Raw genomic sequence first — 22154 nt, 5'->3', positions numbered from 1 at the left:
CTCCCATTCCATCCCTCTCTCCCTTCCCCTCTCATCCCTCTCTCCCTCCCACCCCTCTCCCTCCACACCCTCTCTCTCTCCCATCCCTCTTCCTCCCTCCCATCCCTCCCTCCTCTCATCCCTCTCTCCCTCCCATCCTTCTCCCTCATCACTCTCTCCCTCCCATCCATCTCTCCCTCCCATCCCTCTCTCCCCCATCCCCTCACTCCCCACACCTTGCTCCTTCCCTCTCCCACCCTACCTCCTCTTTTCCTCCCCCACCTCCTCCTTCCCTCCCCCACCTCCTCCTTCCTTCCCCCACACCTCCTCCTTCCCTCCCCCACACCTCGTCCTCCCCCCACACTCTCATCCCTCTCCCCCTCTCATCCCTCTCTCCCTCCCATCCCTCTCCCCCATCCCTCTCTCCCTCCTCTCCCACACACCCGCAGCCGCCGCCGCCGCCATTATCCCGCGGTCATCGCCGGCTCGGCGCTCGGCTGCCCGGGCTGGAGTCGGGGAGCGGGAGGTCCGGCTCGGCGCTCTGCTGCCCGGGCTGGAGTCGGGGAGCGGGAGGTCCGGCTCGGCGCTCGATGCAGCGGGACTGGAGGACCGGACCGGCCCGCACCAGCACCAGCACCAGCGCAGCGCTGCCGCCGCCGCCACCACCATGGCCGGCGTCCTCAAGAAAGTGAGTGGAGGTCAGGCCGAGGAGCCGGGCGAAGAGAGGGAGCGATAAACCTGGGAGGGAGGGAGGGAGGGAAGGAGGGAGGAGAGGGAAGAAAAGAAAAGAAATACCGAAGACAGACACAAAATGCTGGCGTCGCTCAGCGGGACAGGCAGCGCCTCTTGGAGTAGAGGAGGGTGATGTGATCCCATTCTATCTCTCCAGCAGAGATGCTGCCTGACCCGCTGAGCTACGCCAGCATTTTGTGTCTTCGGTGTAAACCAGCATTTGCAGTTCCTTCTCAGACAAGAAAAAAAAACAGGTAGAAGAGGGGGTGGAGGGGGTGATGTGGGTTTGGGGCAGATTGAGAGGGGGGGGGGAGATCGGTAGGGCGGCGGGGATGGGGTGGGAGGAGGGTGGGCATCTGGAGAGGAAGGGAAGGTGGTGGGTGAGGAAGGAGAAGAAGGGGGGGGGGGAGGGAAGGAGGAGGTGTGGGGGGAGGGAAGGAGGAGGTGTGGGGGAAGGGAAGGAGGAGGTGTGGGAGGAGGGAAGGAGGAGGTGTGGGGGGAGGGAAGGAGGTGGTGTGGGGGGAGGGAAGGAGGTGGTGTGGGGGGAGGGAAGGAGGAGGTGTGGGGGGAGGGAAGGAGGAGGTGTGGGGGGAGGGAAGGAGGAGGTGTGGGGGGAGGGAAGGAGGAGGTGTGGGGGGAGGGAAGGAGGAGGTGTGGGGGGAGGGAAGGAGGAGGTGTGGGGGGAGGGAAGGAGGAGGTAGGGTGGGAGAGGGAAGGAGCAAGGAGTGGGGATCGAGGGGATGGGGTGGAGGAGAGCAGAAGGTGGTGGGGTTCGGCAGGGGAAGGGTTGGTGTGGAGGGTGGGGAGAGGTTTAAGTGGGGAAGACGGAAACGGGTAAATGGAGGACAAAAGGTCAAATGTGGGGGGGAGACATGCACAGTGGATGAAGGAGACATGACAGACAGATGTCAGGCAGAGAGAGAGAGACAAATATTTAAGGGCGATAGGGAGGTCATGCATGGAACAAAGAAATCAGAAGAGTGAGATAAATTGTATCAATCTGCAGTCTCGGTTGGGGAAAGGAGGGTCTGAAAGATAAATATATTATGGTAAGATAAACTTGGAAATATAGGTGGGCTTAAGTAAAGGGAGAATAAGACCACTGGAGATAGAGAGAGTGTTATGAAAGGTAGAGGGGAAAACAAGAGGTCAGGGGAAGATACAGAAAGAATGAGTGAAAGGGAAAAAGTATAGTGTAAAGGGGGAATGAAATGGGTGCTACATTTAAAAAAACATGTAACCTGTACTAATCCACTTTCTTTCCTGCAGACCACTGGATTGGTGGGTCTTGCTGTGGCCCAGAATCCCCTTGAGGTACAGTCTTTGTAAACTTTTGTTTTAAGTTCTGTGACTGGAGTAACTCAACGGGTCGGGCAGCATCTCTGGAGAAAAAAGATGGGTGACGTTTCAGGTCGGGTCCAGAGAAGGTTCCCCACCTGAAGCGTCGCCCATCCTTTTTCTCAGAGATGCTGCCTGACCCGCCGAGTTGTTGCAGCAATTTGTGTCTAAGCTTAAGTGTATGTAGTGTCTCCTCAAGCATTAAGCCAATAAAGTACTTGAAGTGTAATCCTGCTTGTAATGCAGAAATATAGCAACAAATTCTGCAAGCTGTAAACGTTCACAAGCATCATTATGGCGGCACGGTGGCGCAACGGTAGAGTTGCTGCCTTACAGCGAATGCAGCGCCGGAGACTCAGGTTCGATCCTGACTATGGGTGCTGTACTGTAAGGAGTTTGTACGTTCTCCCCGTGACCTGCGTGGGTTTTCTCCGAGATCTTCGGTTTCCTCCCACACTCCAAAGACGTACAGCTATGTAGGTTAATTGACTGGGTAAATGTAAAAATTGTCCCTAGTGTGTGTAAGATAGTGTTAATGTGCGGGGATCGCTGGGCGGCGCGGACTTGGTGGGCCGAAAAGGCCTGTTTCCGCGCTGTATCTGAAATATGAAAATATGAAAAAAAATATCAGTATATTCACAATCAGATTATCATTTTAGTGGACACTAAAGAAAACTCCCTCTGCTCAAATGACATAATGGATTTTGTTTTAAGCAACTACCTCAAGTCAAGTCAAATTTATTTGTCACATACACATACACATACACAAAGCCTGGGGCTTTGGGTAAATGTTTAGCCTGAGAGAAATAGTAAAGGAGCACCAACCCATGGTACTGCAATGGGACATTAAATAGCTTTTTGTCTGGAGTTGGACGAGCTTGATCTTAGAATCTTCTAAAGCAGAGGTCAACTGCAGCTAACATATGAAAAAAGAGGTTGACACTTTAAAAAGATGTGTGCAATGGAACTGCGTAATACATTGCCAGTTAACACAATACAAGTTGCAAGTGGAATTCTTCACTGCCCTGGGGGGAAAACAAAAGCAAAACAAACCAGTTAACTTGGAGACTAAACTCCACTCTCTTCCAGTGTAAAAGAGAAATAAGCAGCCTGTATCAATTATCTCATCCTCTCTAGAAAACTGGAGATTTGTTCAACCATTTAACAAAAAAAGTCCAGTTCCTTTTCCAGTGGGTCCACACTTGTCACTTATTTTGGAAGTTCAGGACTTTCTGTCAAAATAAATATTTCCTGACTTAAAATTTAATTGTTAAACTAACTTTTACATTGACCACTGGTTACATCGACCTGTCTAAACTGGTTGGTGGGAATGGATTCTCTTTACAGCATCCCAGATTTTATTCTTCCTAATTTCAAACTGGTGCAGCCTTGAGAGGCACGAGGTAGAAGATGAATGTTTCTTTGCAGGAAAAAATTGAAGGGCATTGAATTGTGCCTATTCTTAGTTTTTTTGCATTAAGTATCTGATGAAACTTGTAGGAATTGGCATCCTGAAATACCTATAATACGAAGCATGGGGAGAATAAAATAGGTGAAATAAACCACAAGTTCATGATTCAAATATTTTTTTTCCTTTTCAGAAACTAAGAATTTTGTACACCAGACTCCTCACTGCACTTGAAGCCATCCCTCCAGATGTAGCATATCGGAAGTACACTGAACAGATCATCAATGAAAGGTTTAATCTGATCAAATCAGTAAGTTGGCTGACATTTCCCAGCATCCTTTTGAACGACATACTTCTTAAGGTTAAGTGAAAATGGTCACTTAGTGTATGCTCGATTTTTAAAGAAAAGGTAATGGATGTTGTCCAAAACAGTCTGTACACCTCCATTTAGTCTGCAACAGTGACCCCTTAGTTCAGTTCACAAATGTTATCCTGAGTTTTTAGTTGCTTCTCACGAATTTTCTGCCCACCTCCCAGCCTGAACTCTGTCTTTGCAGTCAGTGCTCCAGCACTGTCCAATGTAAGCTTGAAATTCAGCCTTTCATCTTCAGTCTGGACACTGGAGACTTGATATTCAACTTAAGAACTTCAGATAATTACTTTATTTTGTTTTTGTTGCCTCTCTACAGATGTGGCTTCTCCGTTCTATGTCCGTTTTTTCTTTTTCATCTTCTCTGCAATATTTTAAAGTAATTGTTAACTTGACAACTTTGGTCTGCACCTTAACATAGATATCCCTCTGTTTTCTGCACCTCTCTCCATCTCTGCAGCTTATCTATAAGGGCACTTTTCCAATTCTTTTGAAGGATCCGTGAACTGAAATGTTCACATTTTCTGTCCGCACTGTTTTTGGCTGATTTGCCGCATGCATCTAGTATTTTCTGTTTTTGTTTTGAATTTCCAGCTTTTGTAGGTTTTTTTTTTGCTATATTAAGCAATCTTTTCAATGTTTTGACAAAATGTGCTTTAGTCACCTTTATTAGCATTGATCTCTGCATCTCTCTAAAATCCATGTGCAAAAATATTTCTATATTGCATTTTGTTATTGTGATTACCATTAACAAAAACCTTCTATTGGCTTCCTCTTGCTCTCACGGAAATTGGGGCGGCACAGTGGCACAGCTCGTAAAGCTACTGCCTAACAGCGCCGCACACACAGTTTCGATCCTGCTGTCTGTGTGGAGTTTGCACATTCTCCCTGTGACTGCGTAGGTTTCCACTGGGCACTCCTGTTTCTTCCCACACCCTAAAGACGAGTGGGCTTTTGCAGGTTAATTGGCCTCTGTAAATTGGCCCCGTGTGTGTACGGAGTGGATGTGTAGAAGAGAAAATTTAAATCTTCATTTACTTCATTTTGATCAGAATTAAAACAGGTAACGAAAGGGTGTGCGGACGTGGCAATTGGCATCTCCCGTTGACCAGGTGCAGAAGAAGGTCACGGGAATTTGGCAAAACAAGTTTCAGATGCATTATCCCTTCTAGAATTGTTTTCTCTTGTCTGGGAATATGTAGCATTGGTGAATAAAGCACGACAAATTAGGACATAGATAAGGAAGCCTGTTTCTCAGTGGAAAGTTACTGAATACTGGATCGCAATAGTTAACCCTGTAATGTTGGTAACTATTGTGATCAAAACCACAACAGCAGTAGCTGGCTAGACCACCCGCGCCCCCTACCGCTAGTAGCGCAGAAACGCTGCAGAAAATGGGGGCTCAGGGAGGAGACAGTGGTGCGGTCTGCTTGAAAGATGAGATAGAATAATGTCAAGAGGCCCTTGTATTATGTTTGACTTGTATTAACCATCTGTTGTTGAATAAGATTAACATAAACAAAAAGTATATTATGATTAATGAAATTATTAATACCCATGTGGTGGAAAACATAGCCACGGACGAAGTATATTTTCATATAGTTGTATCTAACAAAACAAACAAAAAGGTGTTTTATAAAGGTGTTTATAACTGTCGACTAATTCTGCTGCAAAGAGAACTGGTGAGCAGTTAACTGCGGCCATCTCTCCATGATATCATGCAATAAAGGCTCTTGAAGCGAAACTCATAGTCTCCGTTTTTCCGTTAATTTTCCTCTGTCAATTTCCTCGACAGGAAGATGAAGTGGGATAACATAAAATTAGTGCGAACAGGTGATCGTTGGTTGAAGTAGACTCGGTGGAACAAAGGATCCGTTGCTATGTTGTATCTCTAAACATTAAATAATAATGTGGTGACTACTGAAAATGCACATTTCTTTGCATTTTATATTACAAGGATTATTGAGCTCCCCTGATTTTCTCTACTGTATCTTGCAATAGTGGCAGATACTCTAATTTAACTCTCCCTGGCCATGATGGGGGAAAGCAGGGGGTGATTGATGAGGGGAAGACCTTGCACTCAAACAGCCATTTCAAGTCACCTCATGTGTTTCACATTGCAGGAGGATGATGTTCAAAAAATAGAAGCCAAAATCAACTGTGGCCAGGTAGAAGAAATTATTACGCAGGTATGTCTCTGCTATATAACGCTCACAGGGGAAACTACTGAATATATTTATTACAGACTCCCTTGTGTTCTTTTAGAAGCTGTAATTTAGTTGATCTGTGTCTTGTGTTGTATAGCTTGTGCTGTGATTTGTCTTATTTCTGGTTGTAGAGTATTCTCTCGTGTTTTAGTTGCATAAATGCACATTTGGCAACACTAACAGCTTATCAACTGTAAATTAACAACTGTAAATCCCCCACCGCTCCCCTCCCCCAAGGTGTCCCCCAAGGCTCAGTCCTTGGCCCCCTCCTCTTCATCCTCTACCTGTTCCCCCTTGGTCAATTAATCCGCCGTCATGGTCTCAACTTCCACTGCTTCGCCGATGATATCCAGCTCCTCATCTCCACCAAGTCAATCTCCTCCACCACACACTCTACACTGACAAACTGCATTACTGAAATAAAATCTTGGCTTCAATCAAACTTCCTCAAACTCAATTGCAACAAATCTGAAATCATCATCATTGGTCCAAAAATGCTCACCAAATCCACCCAAAACTTCATCCTCAACATTGATGGTCTCCCAGTATCCACCTCACCTCACATCCGGAATCTTGGAATCATCCTTGATCAAACCCTCTCCTTCGACAAACACATCAAACACATCACAAAGACAGCCTTCTTCCACCTCAAAAACATTGCCCGTCTCCGTCCATCCCTCTCCTCCACAGCTGCAGAAACCCTCATCCACGCCTTCATCACCTCCCGTCTGGACTACTGCAACAGCCTCCTCTATGGCGCACCCTCAAAAATCATCAATAAACTTCAATACATTCAAAACTCCGCTGCCCGTCTACTCACACACACCTCGATCCGTGACCATATCACCCCCGTCCTTTATAAACTCCACTGGCTCCCCATCCCCCAGAGAATCCAGTACAAAATCCTCCTCATAACCTACAAAGCCCTCCATAACCTGGCCCCATCCTACCTGACCGACCTCCTCCACAGGCACACTCCCACCTGCACCCTCCGCTCTGCCGCTGCCAATCTCCTATCCCCCCACATCCGGACTAAACTCAGATCCTGGGGGGACAGGGCTTTCTCCATCGCTGCTCCCACCCTATGGAACTCATTACCCCAAACCGTTAGAGACTCCCCCACACTCACCACATTCAAAACATCGCTGAAGTCTCACCTGTTCAGTACTGCCTTCAACCACTGAAGGTCACCTCACCTACTGTCTCCTTTCTCTGTTCATTTATTTATTTACTTATTTATCTATTTATTAATTTCCCTATGTTCTCAAAATCTCTGTAAAGCGTCTTTGAGTATATGAAAAGCGCTATCTAAATAAAATGTATTATTATTATTATTATTATTATCTAATTTGTATCCAATTCAAGGCATAACCTGATTTTGAGCATAAATTCCTTATTGTTGGTCATCCACAAGGCTGTATTCCTAAATTCATACCTTACAGGAGAAAAATTAGGTCATTTGGCCCATCACGTCTAGTCCGCCATTCAATCATGGTTGATCTATTTATCCCTCTCAAACCCATTCTCCTACCTTCTCCCCATAACCCCTGACACCCGCACTAGTCAAGAATCTGTCAATCTCTGTCTTAGTGATATCCATTGACTTGGCCTCCACAACCGTCTATGGCAATGAACTCCACAAATTCCTGTGGAAATCCTCATCTCATCTCCTTTCTAAAGGTACATCCTTTTATTCTGAGGCTCTGGCCTCTGGTCTGAGATACAACCTCTACTGGAAACATCCTCTCCACATCCACTCTAACCAGGCCTTTCACTATGTGTTAAGTTTCAATGTCCCCCCTCACCCCCCATCTTTCTAAACTCCAACGAGCGCAGGTACAGTGCGTCAAACGCTCATCATGATGCGTTAAACCCAATCATTACCGGGATCATTCTCGTAAACCTCCTCTGGACCCTTTCCCAACTGCAGCACATTCTTCCTCAGATATGGGGTCCAAAACTGCTCACAATACTCCAAATGCGGTCTAACCAGTGCCTTATAAAGCCTCAGCATTACATCCCTGTATCGTCAGTATTGCTAGCTCTGGTTACGGATTAGGGATTGGTAATCGGAATTTCTAAACCTAATCATTGATTTGTGCACCTGGTCAAAATCATATTTGTAGACTTTGGACATGAACAACTTTGAGCTTCACAAGGATCGATTCTACTTTTGAACGTTGCTCTGCATCTACTGTTAACAATCAATTATTTTAGTAATTTGGGGATTATTTTGCATCCTGAATCTGTTCTGTGGATGAAAAGTTAAAGATCCAGTGGCACAGGGGTGCTAATTCCTAGGTCCAGAGGATTGGAGATGTGTATGTTTGGGATTATGGTGTTGAAGATGGAGCTATAGTTAATAAATAGGAGTCTGATGTAGGTGCCCTTGTTGTCTATGTATTCTCGAGATGAATAAAGGATTGGGGAGATGGTGTCTGATGTGAACCTGTTGTGACATTAGGCAAACTGTAGTGAGTCAAGCTGTCTGGCGGGCTGGTGTTGATATGTGCCATGACCAGCCTCTCAATGCATTTCATGATGAGAGATGTCAGAGCCACTCGACTGTAGTCATTGAGGCACACTCCCTTGCTTTTCTTGGGCACTGGTGCATTAGGCAGGTGTGAAACTCAGAATGGAGTCGAGGAGGTTAAAGATGTCCATGCCATGCAGATCCTGAGGATGTGGCCAGGGACCCCATTGGCCCAGTTACTCCATGGATTCGTGCATGGGAAGGCAGATCTGAACATCTGCTACAGTGACCGTGACTGCAGGCTGTCAGGGTGGATGGCATCTTTCTACCACCCTCTGTTCAAAGTGACCATAGACTGCATTGAGCTCCTCGGGGAGGGGTGTGATGCTGCCAGACTTACTACAGTAGCTAAAGTGTGAATGTAAAATACTTCAAGAGGCAGCATCTAAGGTTCTTGATATCTTTCAAGAAAGCAGTAGCTGACAGTCTTTTTTAATATGGATCGGAGTTGATTAAGTTTTTTTAATGTTTGTAAATGCACTTGAATATTTATTTCTACATTTGATTACAGGCTGAAAATGAACTTTCTCTTGCAAGGAAAATGGCCAAGTGGAAACCTTGGGAGCCTTTAATAGACGAAGCCCCTCACAACCAATGGAAATGGCCAATTTAAGCTTTGTGTAAAATTCTGGTTGTGTAAACTATACTATATCTTGTTAATTCTGTGCTGTACAAATGTCATTAAAATGGTTCCCTGAAATGTTTTGAATTTTAGATGCTATATTTTTATCACTGCCTATAGGGCAGTAACCTTTTATAGTGAACAAGCTTTTTCCCTTCATTCTGACTATTTCCCCCTCACCCTCTCAAACCTATTGGATCTCGTTGGGTTAGGAAGGGTTTCCTGGTGTTTTTATCTAGATAATTGTTATTGTGAGTTGTTGCCTTGTCAGTTATTATTGTTACTCTTTGCAAGAGACCCAATCCTGCTAAATGGAAATCTTCCCAAGAATTGGCAGAGTTGCATTGGCACAGCTGGTAAAGCTGCTGCCTCATAGCACCAGAGACCCAGGTTCGCTCCTGACCTTGGGTGCTGTCCCTGTGGAGTTTACACCTTCTCCCTGTGACCGTTTGGGTTTCCTCCTGGTACCCTGGTCTCCACCCACATCCCAAAGACGTGTGGATTTGTAGATTGATTAACTTCTGTAAATCACCCATGGGTAGAGAGCAATGAAAGCCAGCATGCCAAAAGCTTTGTTTCTGTAGCTTCCTACCATGAAATCAATTCTGCATCCAGTCTGAAGAAGGATCCTAACCCAAAAGGTTGCCTGTCCATTTCCTCCATCGCTGCAACCTGACCCCCTGAGTTACTCTGGCATTTTGTGTTCTGTATCCAGTTAGCCAGCTCTCCCTGGATTTCATGTGATCTAACCTTTCAGAGCAGCCTACCAAGTAGAACCTTATCAAGACCAACCACCTTGCTTTCCCTCTCTCTGTCCCTCCCCCACCCAATTTCTCCGACTAGTTTTCACTGTTCTGATTAACTTTACGGATTGTAGGCCTCCTTGTAACCTTCCCCTCAGCCATCAATGGACCATTGTAGATTTCCTTATCACCATCTGCTTTGATCTGTGGTATTCACACCTCACCCTTCCATATCTCTCAACTCCCACTCCCCTGAGTCAGTCTGAAGAAGGGTCTCGACCTGAAAGGTCACCTATTCCATCTCTCCAGAGATGCCGCCTGACCTGCTCAGTTGCTTCAGCATTTTGTATCTATCTTCAGTGTAAACCAGCATCTGCAGTTCCTTCCTACTCAGAACATGAACACCTACCAGCATAGCGCATTTTTAGGGTACCAGACCATGAACACCTGCGGGCATGGCACATGCTCAGTACCAGGCCATTACCAGCCTGCTGGCACAGCACGTGCTCAGTTCTAGACCTCAGCCACTTGCTGGCATGGTGCATGCACAGTACCAGAGCATGAACGCCTGTTGGCATGGTGCATGCTCAGTACCAGACCATGAACACCTGCTGGCATGGCGCATGCTCAGTACCAGGCCATGAACAACTGCTGGCATGGCGCATGCTCAGTACCAGGCCATTAAACACCTGCTGGCACAGCGCATGCTCAGTGCCAGAGCGCGAACAACTGCTGGCATGGCGCATGCTTAGTACCAAAAAGACATGACAGTACCGGCGCATGCTCAGCTCTGGGAGCGGGCGGTTGCCATGGTGTCGCTGACAACAGCCTGTGGACAGGAGGCCGTGGGAGCTGGAGCCGCAGGTAGGAGCAGGAGGGCAGTCACCCCCTCACCCACCCCCCCCACCCCAGAGCCGCAGGAGGGCAGTCACCCCCTCACCCACCCCCCCCCCCCACCCCAGAGCCGCAGGTGGGAGCAGGAGGGCAGTCACGCCCCCGGGGCTGGTGCACAAAGTGCTCCCAGTGTCTCCTTATTAAAACCTCTGCAGCTCCTCAGGCGCAAGCTTGTGTCTTCGCTTGTTTATTGTCCCGAGGTTTGGGTCTGTTCCGGGGTTCAGCTGCTGAGGAGGGGTGGGAGAGATAGAGGGAGAAGGAGTTGGAGGAGGAGGGGTGAGGGAGGAGGAGGAGGAGGAGGGGAGGGGAGGGGAGGGTGTGGGATGAGAGTTAGGGAGTGGGTTGAGGGGTGTGGGAGGGGTGGGGAGAGGGGAGGTGAGGGTGGTGGAGGGGTGAGGGAGGAGGAGGGGGTGAGGGAGGAAGAGGGGGGTGTGAGATGGATGAGAGGTGTGGAGTGGGTTGAGGGTTGTGGGAGGGGAGAGAGAGGTGAGGATGGTGGGGTGAGGGAGGTGAGGGGGAGGAGGGGGGGGGTGAGGAAGGAGGAGGGGGTGTGGAATGGATGAGAGGTGTGGAGTGGGTTGAGGGGTGTGGGAGGGGTGGGGAGAGGGGAGGTAAAGGTGGGGGAGGGATGAGGGAGGAGGGGTGAGGGAGGAGGAGGAGGCGTGAGGGAGGAAAGGTAGGAGGGGGATGTGGGGAGTGGGTTGAGGGGTGTGGGGGAGGGGTGAGGGAGGATCAGGGAAGTGGGGTGAGGGGGCGATGGAGGGGGGATGGTGAAGGAGAAAGGGGAGTGGGGTGGAGGGGAGGTTAGGGAGAGGGTGGCAGGGGCAGGAGGGGGAAAAGGGGAGGAGGGAGGAGGGGAGAGGGAGCAAGAAGAAAGGGGGAGTGGGAAGAAGTGGGGAAGGGGAAGGAGGTGGCTGGGGCAGCTGATGGAAGTGGATATCCTGCCATAAGCTGACAGATTTACAGGGAGCCTCAACGTTGCAGTCTGGCTGCCTGTAGCAGTACCCCTCATTAGGCCCGGCCAACAACCTGATGCCACCACTGCACCCATCACACCCCTAAAACCAAATTAAAGGTATTGTTCTCCCCTCCATACTCTGCTCCATTCTTCTAATTCCACCAATGGTGCTTCTCAGAGCAAGACTTGCTCATCTCTTTTCATTCAAGGTCTCGACCCGAAACGTCGCCCATTCCTTCTCACCTGAGATGCTGCCTGACCTGCTGAGTTACTCCGGCATTTTGTGAATAAATACCTTTGATTTGTACCAGCATCTGCAGTTATTTTCTTACACTTTCCACGTTAAGCAGTGGTTTAATTTCTTATCTTTCAACTTAAAGTCAAGTGTTTAATTGTTATATGTGCTGACAAATGGAACAAGGAAATGCTTACTTGCAGCGGTAAACGCAATGCACCTAGATGATACATCATAAACAAAAAGAATATGTGGCACTGAACCGCAAACTATGGAGCACCTAATGAGATGCCCTCTCTTGGAGCACGAATGCAAAGCTGAGAACTTCACAGAGAACAATGATATTGCTAACAGTTGTGCTCAGTTTTGGCTGAAACACAATATCTAGCATGATGTGGACACGATAAGAAGAAGAAGAACAAATAAATAAATAAATTAATAACCAAATAAGTTAATAATAATAATTAATAACTAATAAAGTGCAAAAATCACAGAAGGTGCAACCAAAGACTGTTCATAGAAGTTCATGGTTGAGGTTAGTGTTGTGTAGTGTTCAAGAACCTGATGGTTGGTAGAAAGAAACTATTCTTGAACCAGGTGGTTGTGGTTTTCAGACTCGTGTACCCTCTTCCCAATGGTAGGAGTGAAATCAGAGAATGGCCAAGATGGTGTGGGTCTTTGATGATACTGTCTTACTCTTTGAGGCAGCGTCCATATCGATCTCTTCAATGGTGGGGAGGTCTGTACCTGTAATGGACTGGGCAGTGTCCAGTTTAAGCAGCGATTTAATTGTACTTTCAATTTAATCTACTGCTTTCAGTACTGATGATGTGGTCTTCTCTATAGTGAGGTAACTAATAACAGATAAGGTGACTATTTTTTCAGACCATCCCTGTTCATTTTGAATGTGTGACCCTGACCTTCAAGGTGTTTGTCATTTTAATTCTCCATCTCACTCCTGTCTGGCTCCATTATCTGTGGTCTCCAATTTGGTTCCGACAAACGGCACCAGAGGAATTCCATTCCAGGGAATCTCTCCCATTTGCCTTGCCCTTAAGGCAGCACAGTGACACTTTGGTAGAATTGCTGCCTTACAGCGTGAGACACCCAGGTTCGATCCTGACTAGGGTGCTGTCTGAACGGAGTTTGTATGTTTTCCCTGTGACCGCGTGGGTTTTCTCCGGTTGCTCCGGTTTCCTCACAAATTCCAAAAAGGTACAGATTTGTAGGGTAATCGGCTTTTGTAAATTGTAAATTGTCCCTGATGTGTAGGATAGTACTATTGTACGGGATGATCGCTGGTCGGCACGGACTCGGTGGGCCGAAGGGACTGTTTCCACGGTACATTTCTGAAGTCTGATTATTTTGAACTTTCTCAAGAACATGGCACTTGGGTTGTGCCTGCAGTCGGCACAGGTCTAGCATGGAATGAAGAAATTTGTTGATTTGCTTTTTTCTCAGACTGGTGATTATGAGGGACCTAGCTATGAGTTTCCTAAAAAAATGGCTTTGGAATGGAAATCCCGTCACTGGGAAGGTGGGCAGGAGGCTCAGCATAAGACCAGCCCCCTTTCTATGTGATCCAAGGACATCGTTTAAGTTATGGAGCTTTCTAGTTACTGTCCTTCCCTGAATTCAGAGATATCTTCCCTCATCTTTGAAAAGTTAAGAGGTGCCCAATTTTGAGGCAGTTAGTTGGTGAATTTTAAAGATAACATTTCAGAACTACTCTCGGGTGGCATGGTGGCATAGCAGTAGAGCTACTGGCTCACAGCACCAGACACCCAGGTTCGATCCCGACTATGGGTGCTTACCTGTATGGAGTTTGTACGTTCTCCCTGTGATCTTTGGTATCCTCCCACACTCCAAAGATGTACAGGTTTGTAGGTTAATTTGCTTGGTATAAATGTATACGTGTAAAATTGTCCCTAGTGTGTGTGGGGTAGTGTTAATGTGCAGGGATCGCTGGTCGGTGCGGACTCGGTGGGCTGAAGGGTCTGTTCCCACGCTGTATCTCTAAACTAAACTAAACTGAAAAACAAAACTAAAACATCCTTGTACAAGCAAGTAGGCATGTTGGCTTGGTCAGATATTTATATGGGATAGGAGTAGAATTAGGCCATTTGGCCCATCAAGTCTACTCCGCCATTCAATCATGGCTGATCTATCTCTCCCTCCTAACCCCATTCACCTGCCTTTTCCCCATAACCTATACTAATCAAAAATCTATCTATCTCTGCCTTAAAAATATCCACTGACGTGGCCTTCACAGCCTTCTGTGGCAAATAATTCCACAGATTCACCACCCTCTGACTAAAGATATTTCTCCTTTTCTCCTTCCTAAAAGCATGTCCTTTAATTCTGAGGCTATGACCTCTGGCCCTAGACTCTCCCATAATTCCACATTCCATAATGCTTCCTGTACCATTGACATATGGGCACTCTAAATCGAAGTGACACTACTGAATAAAAATACCAACCCTTTTGTTTCAGAAGGGAACAGCAAATAAGATATTAGAACATTTGCATTTATGTCACTTATTTCTCAAACTCAGGACAACCCAAAGTGCTTTATTGAAGTCAATTCATTACTTCAGTGCAGTACTTTGAAAATTAATCATTGTTAAAGTATAGAAAGGAAGAAGATTAATATCCTGGCATATACCTTTCAGAATTTTATTCCAGTGGAAATATACTATGAGCCATTTTGGATTGGTGCAATTATTGGTGCTACATATGTTTAAAAGATACTGTGCCATTAGAAAGATTAACAAACTTACTGCAAGGCTATGCGTAGATTTAAGTAACCAGGCTGCTCTCATTTCTTGGACTAGTTGTCATAAGTACATTAACCTTTCTATTTGGTGCAGAGAAATGGCAGAAAATGAAAATCCTACGCAGGAACCTCAGGAGCAAAACGATGCGCCGGAGGAAGAAGACCCTACCCAGGCTCCACAAGAACAAAGCGGTGAACCTGAGACAGCGGAAGATCCTTCCGAGCAGCCCGCACCTACTGAAGAAGTGTCAGAGGAAGGTCCCGCTGAAGAACCTGCAGATGGAATAGCTGATGCATCTGCCACTGTCCATAGTGCGACTGAGTTATCTGCAGGTGAATCAAACTTCAAAGGTTTTATTTTTACTTACCACTCGGATGAATATTTACCTACTTTTCTAGGAGCATAATAACATAACATTTTTGCTGTGCAGAATTAATTCATTCCGTCAAAGTGAGATTGTAACAGGGAAAATATCTTGAACATGTCAGAAGGGACTTGTAAGTTCTAATAAAATTACACAGCAAGTTTGGTTTCTGTTTAGTTTAGTTTATTGCCACCTGTATCGAGGTACAGTATAAAGCTTTTTTGTTGTGTGCTGCTTATGCAAAATGAATGAATGAATCCAGCTTTTCGCTCTTAGTCTGTAGCTTTGCAAGTGTGTAAATGTGGTGAAGCTTTCTGCATCTCCCACCTTTTCAGGCAGTGTTTCAGACTACGCCAAACTGTGCATATATATATATATTTCCCCTCAATTCCCTTTTAAACATTCTGCCTGCTGTATAAAATGCATCCCCTAGTTATTGATTTCTCTGCCAAGGGAATTTCTTTTTCAAATCATCATCTCCAAATCTCATTCTATGCACCCTGATTAAATTACCTCTCAGCCTATTCTGCTTCAATGAAATCAACTTAAACCTCAGCCAGGTTCTCATAACTCAGCGTCTCCAACCCTGACACCATCTGTGTGATTCTCCTCTGAACCTTGTCTAATGCTGTCACATCTTTCCTGTAATGTGGTGACCAGAACTGCACGCAGTGCTCCAGCAGTGGCTGGGCCAATTCTTTTACACAATTCGACCATGACCTTCGTGTTTATGTTCTTTGACTCGAGCACATGAAGCAAGTATTCAGTTTACTTTCTTGCTGCTTTGACTTCCATAGGGGTCTGTTGTTCAGCTCTGCTACACTTGTGTTCAACCATAAATTATGTACTTCCTGAAAAACGCATCAAGCAGAAAAAATAGAGAAATAAAAGGGTTAGAATTTGATGAGACCAGGAAATAGTTTGTTGGGGGAAGGTAAGTTGAGACTAAAGAAGTGTCTCAACTCGAAACGTCACCTCTTCCTTTTCCCAGCGTCTGACCCACTGAGTTACTCCAGCTTTTTGTGTCTATCTTGGGATAGATGACGTCTGTGAAAATGCCTGCCTCCAGATTTAGGAACAATTTCATCCCAGCTGTTGTCAGGCAACTGAACTATACCATCGCCATTTGGAGAGCGGTCCTGACCTACCATCTACCTCATTGGAGACCCTCAGACTATCTTTAATCGTTCTATTCAGGATTTTATCTTAAATTCCCTTAGTTGAAGGGAATTTAACTAAACGTTATTCCCTTCATCTTGTACCTGCACAATGTGGGTGACTTGATTGTCATGTATGGTCTTTCCGTGGACCGATAACGAGCAACAAAAAAAGCTTTTCACTGTACCTCGGTACATGTGACAATAAACTAAACAAAACTAAAACTAAACAAGTCTGCAACATGACTTGTTTTCTTTTCTGCCTCCTGATGAATGGTACGCATTCACAAGAGTGGACTATAGTTGTGTATGCACAAGAGACTTGATTCTTCAGCAAAAAAACAAATTGTTGGAGGAACTCAGCAGGTCGGGCAACATCGTGTGGAGGAAAATGGACAGACGACGTTTTGGGTCAGGACGCTCCTTCAGACTGATGCTGCCTGACCCGCTGCGATTTTCCAGCAGTTCATTGACTTCTCTAACTTCAAGTAACCCTTGCTTTCCCTCTTTCTCCATCCCTCCCCCTTCTCAATTCTCCGACCAGTCTGACTGTCCCCTTGATTACATTTTGTCAATGATTGCTTTGTTGTCACCTTCTTGATTTCCTTGATACACCTTCTACATTTTCCTTGATCTTCATCCCTTTTGATCTCTTAAACTTCCTTATCTTTGTGACTCCCTCTCCCCAGACTCAGTCTGAAGAAGGGTCTCGATCCGAGACGTCACCCATTCCTTCTTTACAGAGTTCATTTGTTGTTTGTTTTTCTGTATTTTAGAAGCATAGAAACATATAAAAATTGAAAATAGGTGCAGGAGGAGGCCAATAGGCCTTTCAAGCCAACACCGCCGTTCATTGTGATCATGGCTGATCATCCACAATCAGTAACCTGTGCCTGCCTTCTCCCCATATCCCTTGATTCCACTCGCCCCGAGAGCTCTATCTAACTCTTTTTTTAATTCATCCAGTGACTTGGCCTCCACTGCCCTCTGTAGCAGAGAATTCCACAAATTCACAACTCTCTGGGTGAAAAAGTTTTTTCTCACCTCAGTTTTAAATGGCCTCCCCTTTATTCATAGACTGTGGCCCCTGGTTCTGGACTCTTCCAACATTGGGAACATGGAAAGATTCTTTGTCTTCCTCCAGCAGTGCTACTGAAATCAGACGATCATTGTGAAATGATATGGAGGGGCTTGTTGGTATCCACCAACTCAAAAGTGTTTGTTTCTGTGACCATGCATACATCTGTTAGCATTGCAATCAATTATTTTGACATTATGTCATTGGGTTATGTTGTTCAGTGTCTTTCAGAAATGTAGTACCTGAGCTATTTATACCAGAAACTAATTTTACTCAAATTAATTTGTTGGAGTTGATGATGCTGAAAGTTCAGACCATGATCAGGAAGGTCAAACTGAAGAGGTCACGACACAAGAGGAAGTCACAGTAGATGAACCAGACGAAACAGAGGAAATTGTCACACCAGATCACACTGAAGTTGCCATGCCAGGTATTGGTGATGATTTCTATTTTTGATTCCTGATGTTTTGTTGAAGTACTTTGGACCCTTGATATGACGTGAGTGTGGTCTGTAGAAGAGACTTAGTGCGGTAGGAAACAGTGGCTGGTGACCACTTTACAATCAATACATGTCAGTTTGCAAGGGCAACACAGACGATCCAGTTGCCTGTCACTTTAATTCTCCTTTTCTCTCTCACTCTGACCTACCTTGGACAGGTAGTGAGCAGGAAGGAACCGCAAATGCTGGTTTACACCGAAGATAGACACAAAATGCTGGAGTAACTCAGCGGGTCAGGCAACATCTCCGCAGAAAATAAATAGGTGACATTTCGGGTCTGAAGAAGGGTCCTGACCCCGAAACATCACCTATTCCTTTCCTCCAGTGATGCTGCCTGACCCACTGAGTTACTGCAGCTTTCTGTGTCTAACTTGGACAGGTACGTGGATAAGAAATGTTTAGAGAGATATGGGCCAAACATAGGCAAATAGGACTGGACCTCTGAGATGGAACATACCTCTTAGATAAGAGGTGTGGGATATTCACCCATTTCGCAAATGACCAGTTCGCAAATTGATTTACTCCCATTATACAACTGATCCTTGATTAGTAAGTGCGTCAGGGGTTACAGGGAGAAGGCAGGAGAATGGGGTTGAGAGGGGAAGTTAGATCAACCATGATTGAATGGTGGAGTAGACTTGATGGGCCGAATGGTCTAATTCTGCTCCTAGAACTTATGAACCTATGAACTTATGAGCTGCTAGGAACAAAAAAAAGTACAAATGTGGACAGACGGGAATGATTTTTTTCATTTGGTTTGGGAAAAGCGTATCCTCTTTGTCCTTCTGCAGCTATCCTGCTGAAATCTGCACACATTTATGGGCATGCGTGGGACTGAATAGAAAAACATCTAAACTTGTCAGTTTCTTTGACAGTCTAAGTAGTGAACAGCAGGCCCATCGATCATGCTGGGTGTAATTGGCCAGTTTCTGGAGCGCTTTGGACAGTTATCAGCTCGGCAATCAATCATTCCCGGTTTATGTAGTTAGATTATGTTCAGCAGTGATTTCCAAAAGCGGGGCATCTATTCTATTTGTAATGCCAACTCACGACTGTTCTTTGGCCTCAACGGAACAGAAGATTCTGAAATCGTAAGCCCTGATGTTGGGGATGATGGTCCTACTGCGGAAGTCACGGCGGATGAAACAGCGGAAGATACGCACGCTCCAACACCAGAGGCAATTGTGCCACACCACGCTGATGCAGCTGCAATAGGTAAGAATGACGTTTGCAAATAATTAACGATATCCAAATCTGGACCTACTCTGGATTTTGCTACTTTTAAAGTGTTAATATTTGGGTTACATTCATAGACACCTGATTATGGTTGAACATCACTAAAACAATAAAGCAAGCAAAAAGCTAACAAGGCATAAATGACGATGATCAATCATTATTTGCATTTTTTGTAGGAATATACTAATGCTATTATTGCCTGAATAAAGACCACAGTCATGCTCCGTTCAGTTTAGGAATACAGCACGGAAACAGGCCCTTTGGCCACTGAGTCCGTGCCGACCAGCGATAATCCCATACACTAGCACTATCCTACACACTAGGGACAATTTACGATTTTACCAAAGTCAATTAACCTACAATTCCCGGTTTATGTAGTTAGATTATGTTCAGCAGTGATTTTCAAAAGCTAGGCATTTATTCTATTTGTAATGCAAACTCACGACTGTTTATTTGGCTCAACGGAACAGAAGATTCTGAAATCGTAAGCCCTGATATTGGGGATGATGGTCCTACTGCAGAAGTCATGGCGGATGAAACAGCGGGAGAAACGCACGCTCCAACACCAGAGGCAATTGTGCCACACTACGCTGATGTAATAGGTAAATGATGACGTTTGAAAATAACTCACTTGATTTTCAAATCTGGACCTACTCTGGATTTTGCTACTTTTAAAGTGTTAACATTTGGGTTACATTCATAGACACCTGATTATGGTTGAACATCACTAAAACAATAAAGCAAGCAAAAACCTAACAAGGCCTAAATGATGATGATCAATCATTATTTGTATTTTTAGTAGAGATATACTAATGCTATTATTGCCTTAATAAAGACCACAGTCATGCTTAGTTCAGTTTAGGAATACAGCACGGAAACAGGCCCTTTGGCCACCGAGTCCGTGCCGACCAGCGATAATCCCATATACTAGCACTATCCTACACGCTAGGGACAATTTACAATTTTACCAAAGCCAATTAACCTATAAACCTGTACATTTTTTGGAGTGTGGGAGGAAACCGAAGATCCCGGAGTAAAAACACCTATATCACGGGGAGAACGTACAAACACCGTACAGACAGCACTCATGGTCAGGATCGAACCTAGGTGTCGCACTGTAAGGCAGCAACTATACCACTGTGTCACTGTGCCATCCCAGAGTGTTAAGGTTATAATGTATCTCCTATCTGGAATCAGTCACTGCAGATCTGGAATCAGTTGCTGCAGATCTGATGACTGCCAAGTGCTCATCTCCAGTCCAATGTACAGTTTATATTCCTGGAGTACACATTAGCATTCAAAGTGTAATTTATCCAGGATGATTAGCCTCACAGGTCATGTATCTTCTCGTGGGTGAACAGTGTTATTCTTGCAAGCTCACAAAAAAAGAGAAATAAAGCAAGAGAATAGTAATCCAGCGGCCTAAAGAGATCAGCTAAGAACATGAAAATCAAATCCCACTGGAGCAGCTATGGAAATCAAATTTGACTAATTCTGGAATTATTGATGGGTACAAGTAATGGTGATTATAATTTTATTTTCAAAGCATGCTCATGTCCTTTGAGTTCTCATTTTGCTTGTGATGCCAATATCAAATTAGTGATTAAAAAGATTTCATTGCCGAGTGAGCTAGATGCAGGCTTTTGGACTGTAAAACGTGAACCAGAAGATTTCCCTAATGCCTGGGATTAGCAGTGGTGAGCAGTGGAATTTGCATGCCTGTGCTAACACTTCATTATAGGCCAATACTCTGCTACAAAATAAACAATCAAGTGGACAAACTTAAAGTAGTCCGAATTGAGGAAGTAATGCCTAAGTTATAGAGAAACTTGATCAGATCCTGATTTGTGTGGCATGTTTTGTTTTGGACACAAAAGTTCATAAAATGTGTTTGAGGTTTGCAGGAAAATTGGTACAAATTCCTCAGATTGATGGAATGTGAACTATTGAATTATATGGACAGATTGCACACTTCTTGATTTCAAGATTTTTAAAGTATTACATATTTTAAAGTAGCATAAACCAGACTTGGATTTTTCTTGAATGTCAGAGGCTGAGGGGAGACCTGTTAGGTATATAAAATGATGAGAACCATAGATAGGAAAGACAGTCAGAACCTTTTTCCCCGAGTGGAAATGTCAAAGACATAGTCAAATGTCCAAGACAGGGCATAGCTTTAAGGTGAGAGGGGCAAAGTTTAACGCAGATGTGCAAGGCAAGTTTTTTTTTTAACACAGAGGGCGGTGGGTGCCAGGAACGTGCTTCTGAGGGTGGCGTTGGAAGCAGATATAATCGTGGTGTTTAAGAGATTTTTAGATAGTTCTCTTGGATTTGCAGGGAATTGAGGAATATGAATCATGTGCTGGCGAATGAGATTAGTTGTTCTTGGCGTCCATTGTTTGGCACAGGCAGTGGGATTCTTTAAGGTCGATACAATTAAGTGAATTCTTTCAGTGGTGGAATTTGGAACAAGGTGTGATTGTAGAATTAAAGTTATTTTGCAGTAAAAAAATCAGGAAACACATCTTGTAATGGAAATCTGGAACTACTGTACCGCGACACAAAAGATTGTGCATTATTTAGATTAGTTTATTGTTACAGGGCGGAAACAGGCCCAATCCGCGCCGACCAGCGATCCCTGCACATTAACACTATCCTACTCACTAGGGACAATTCACACTTATACCAAGCCAATTAACGTACAAACCTGTACGTCTTTGGAGTGTGGGGGGGGGGGAAACTGAAGATCTCGGAGAAAACCCATGTGGTCACAAGAAGAACGTAAAACTCCATACAGACAGCACCCGTAGTCGTGATCGAACCTGGGTCTCCGGTGCTGTAAGGCAGCAACACCGCTACGCCACCATGCGAGCGAGAGAGATTTTCCTTAAGTGTAGTTAAGTGTATATAACAAAGGCAGCTTGGTAAAGTTCAGGTACATATCATCCACAGTCTGAATAAATGACAGGACAGTTTGAGGGACTGAATGACCTACTAATTTTCAGTATATACCTAATTTAAAAT

General features: G+C 45.1%; 2 protein-coding genes across 2 annotated transcripts in view; both read left to right on the top strand.

The window, feature by feature from the left end:
- The first annotated feature begins 406 nt into the window (after positions 1-406).
- On the top strand, positions 407-9271 carry ndufa5 (NADH:ubiquinone oxidoreductase subunit A5). The gene is made up of 5 exons (XM_078416511.1): positions 407-667; positions 1981-2025; positions 3651-3767; positions 5951-6016; positions 9079-9271. Exons 1-5 carry the CDS (start codon positions 647-649, stop codon positions 9178-9180), a joined length of 351 nt encoding a protein of 116 aa, XP_078272637.1. The 5' UTR covers positions 407-646; the 3' UTR covers positions 9181-9271.
- Positions 9272-10760: 1489 nt separating this feature from the next.
- The window catches only part of iqub (IQ motif and ubiquitin domain containing), a 35028-nt gene continuing 23634 nt past the window's right edge, over positions 10761-22154 (top strand). Inside the window, exons 1-5 of the mRNA XM_078416509.1 lie at positions 10761-10796; positions 14890-15128; positions 17688-17825; positions 18972-19109; positions 19601-19732. Of these exons, the coding sequence (XP_078272635.1) occupies positions 14894-15128; positions 17688-17825; positions 18972-19109; positions 19601-19732 (643 nt within the window). The 5' untranslated portion in view covers positions 10761-10796; positions 14890-14893. The remainder of the gene's footprint in view (positions 10797-14889; positions 15129-17687; positions 17826-18971; positions 19110-19600; positions 19733-22154) is intronic.

Source organism: Rhinoraja longicauda, chromosome 20 (assembly GCF_053455715.1).
Source record: "Rhinoraja longicauda isolate Sanriku21f chromosome 20, sRhiLon1.1, whole genome shotgun sequence".
Classification (NCBI taxonomy): domain Eukaryota; kingdom Metazoa; phylum Chordata; class Chondrichthyes; order Rajiformes; family Arhynchobatidae; genus Rhinoraja; species Rhinoraja longicauda.
The sequence above is the reverse complement of the archived record's forward strand: the minus strand, read 5'-3'. Positions and strand labels throughout refer to the sequence as shown.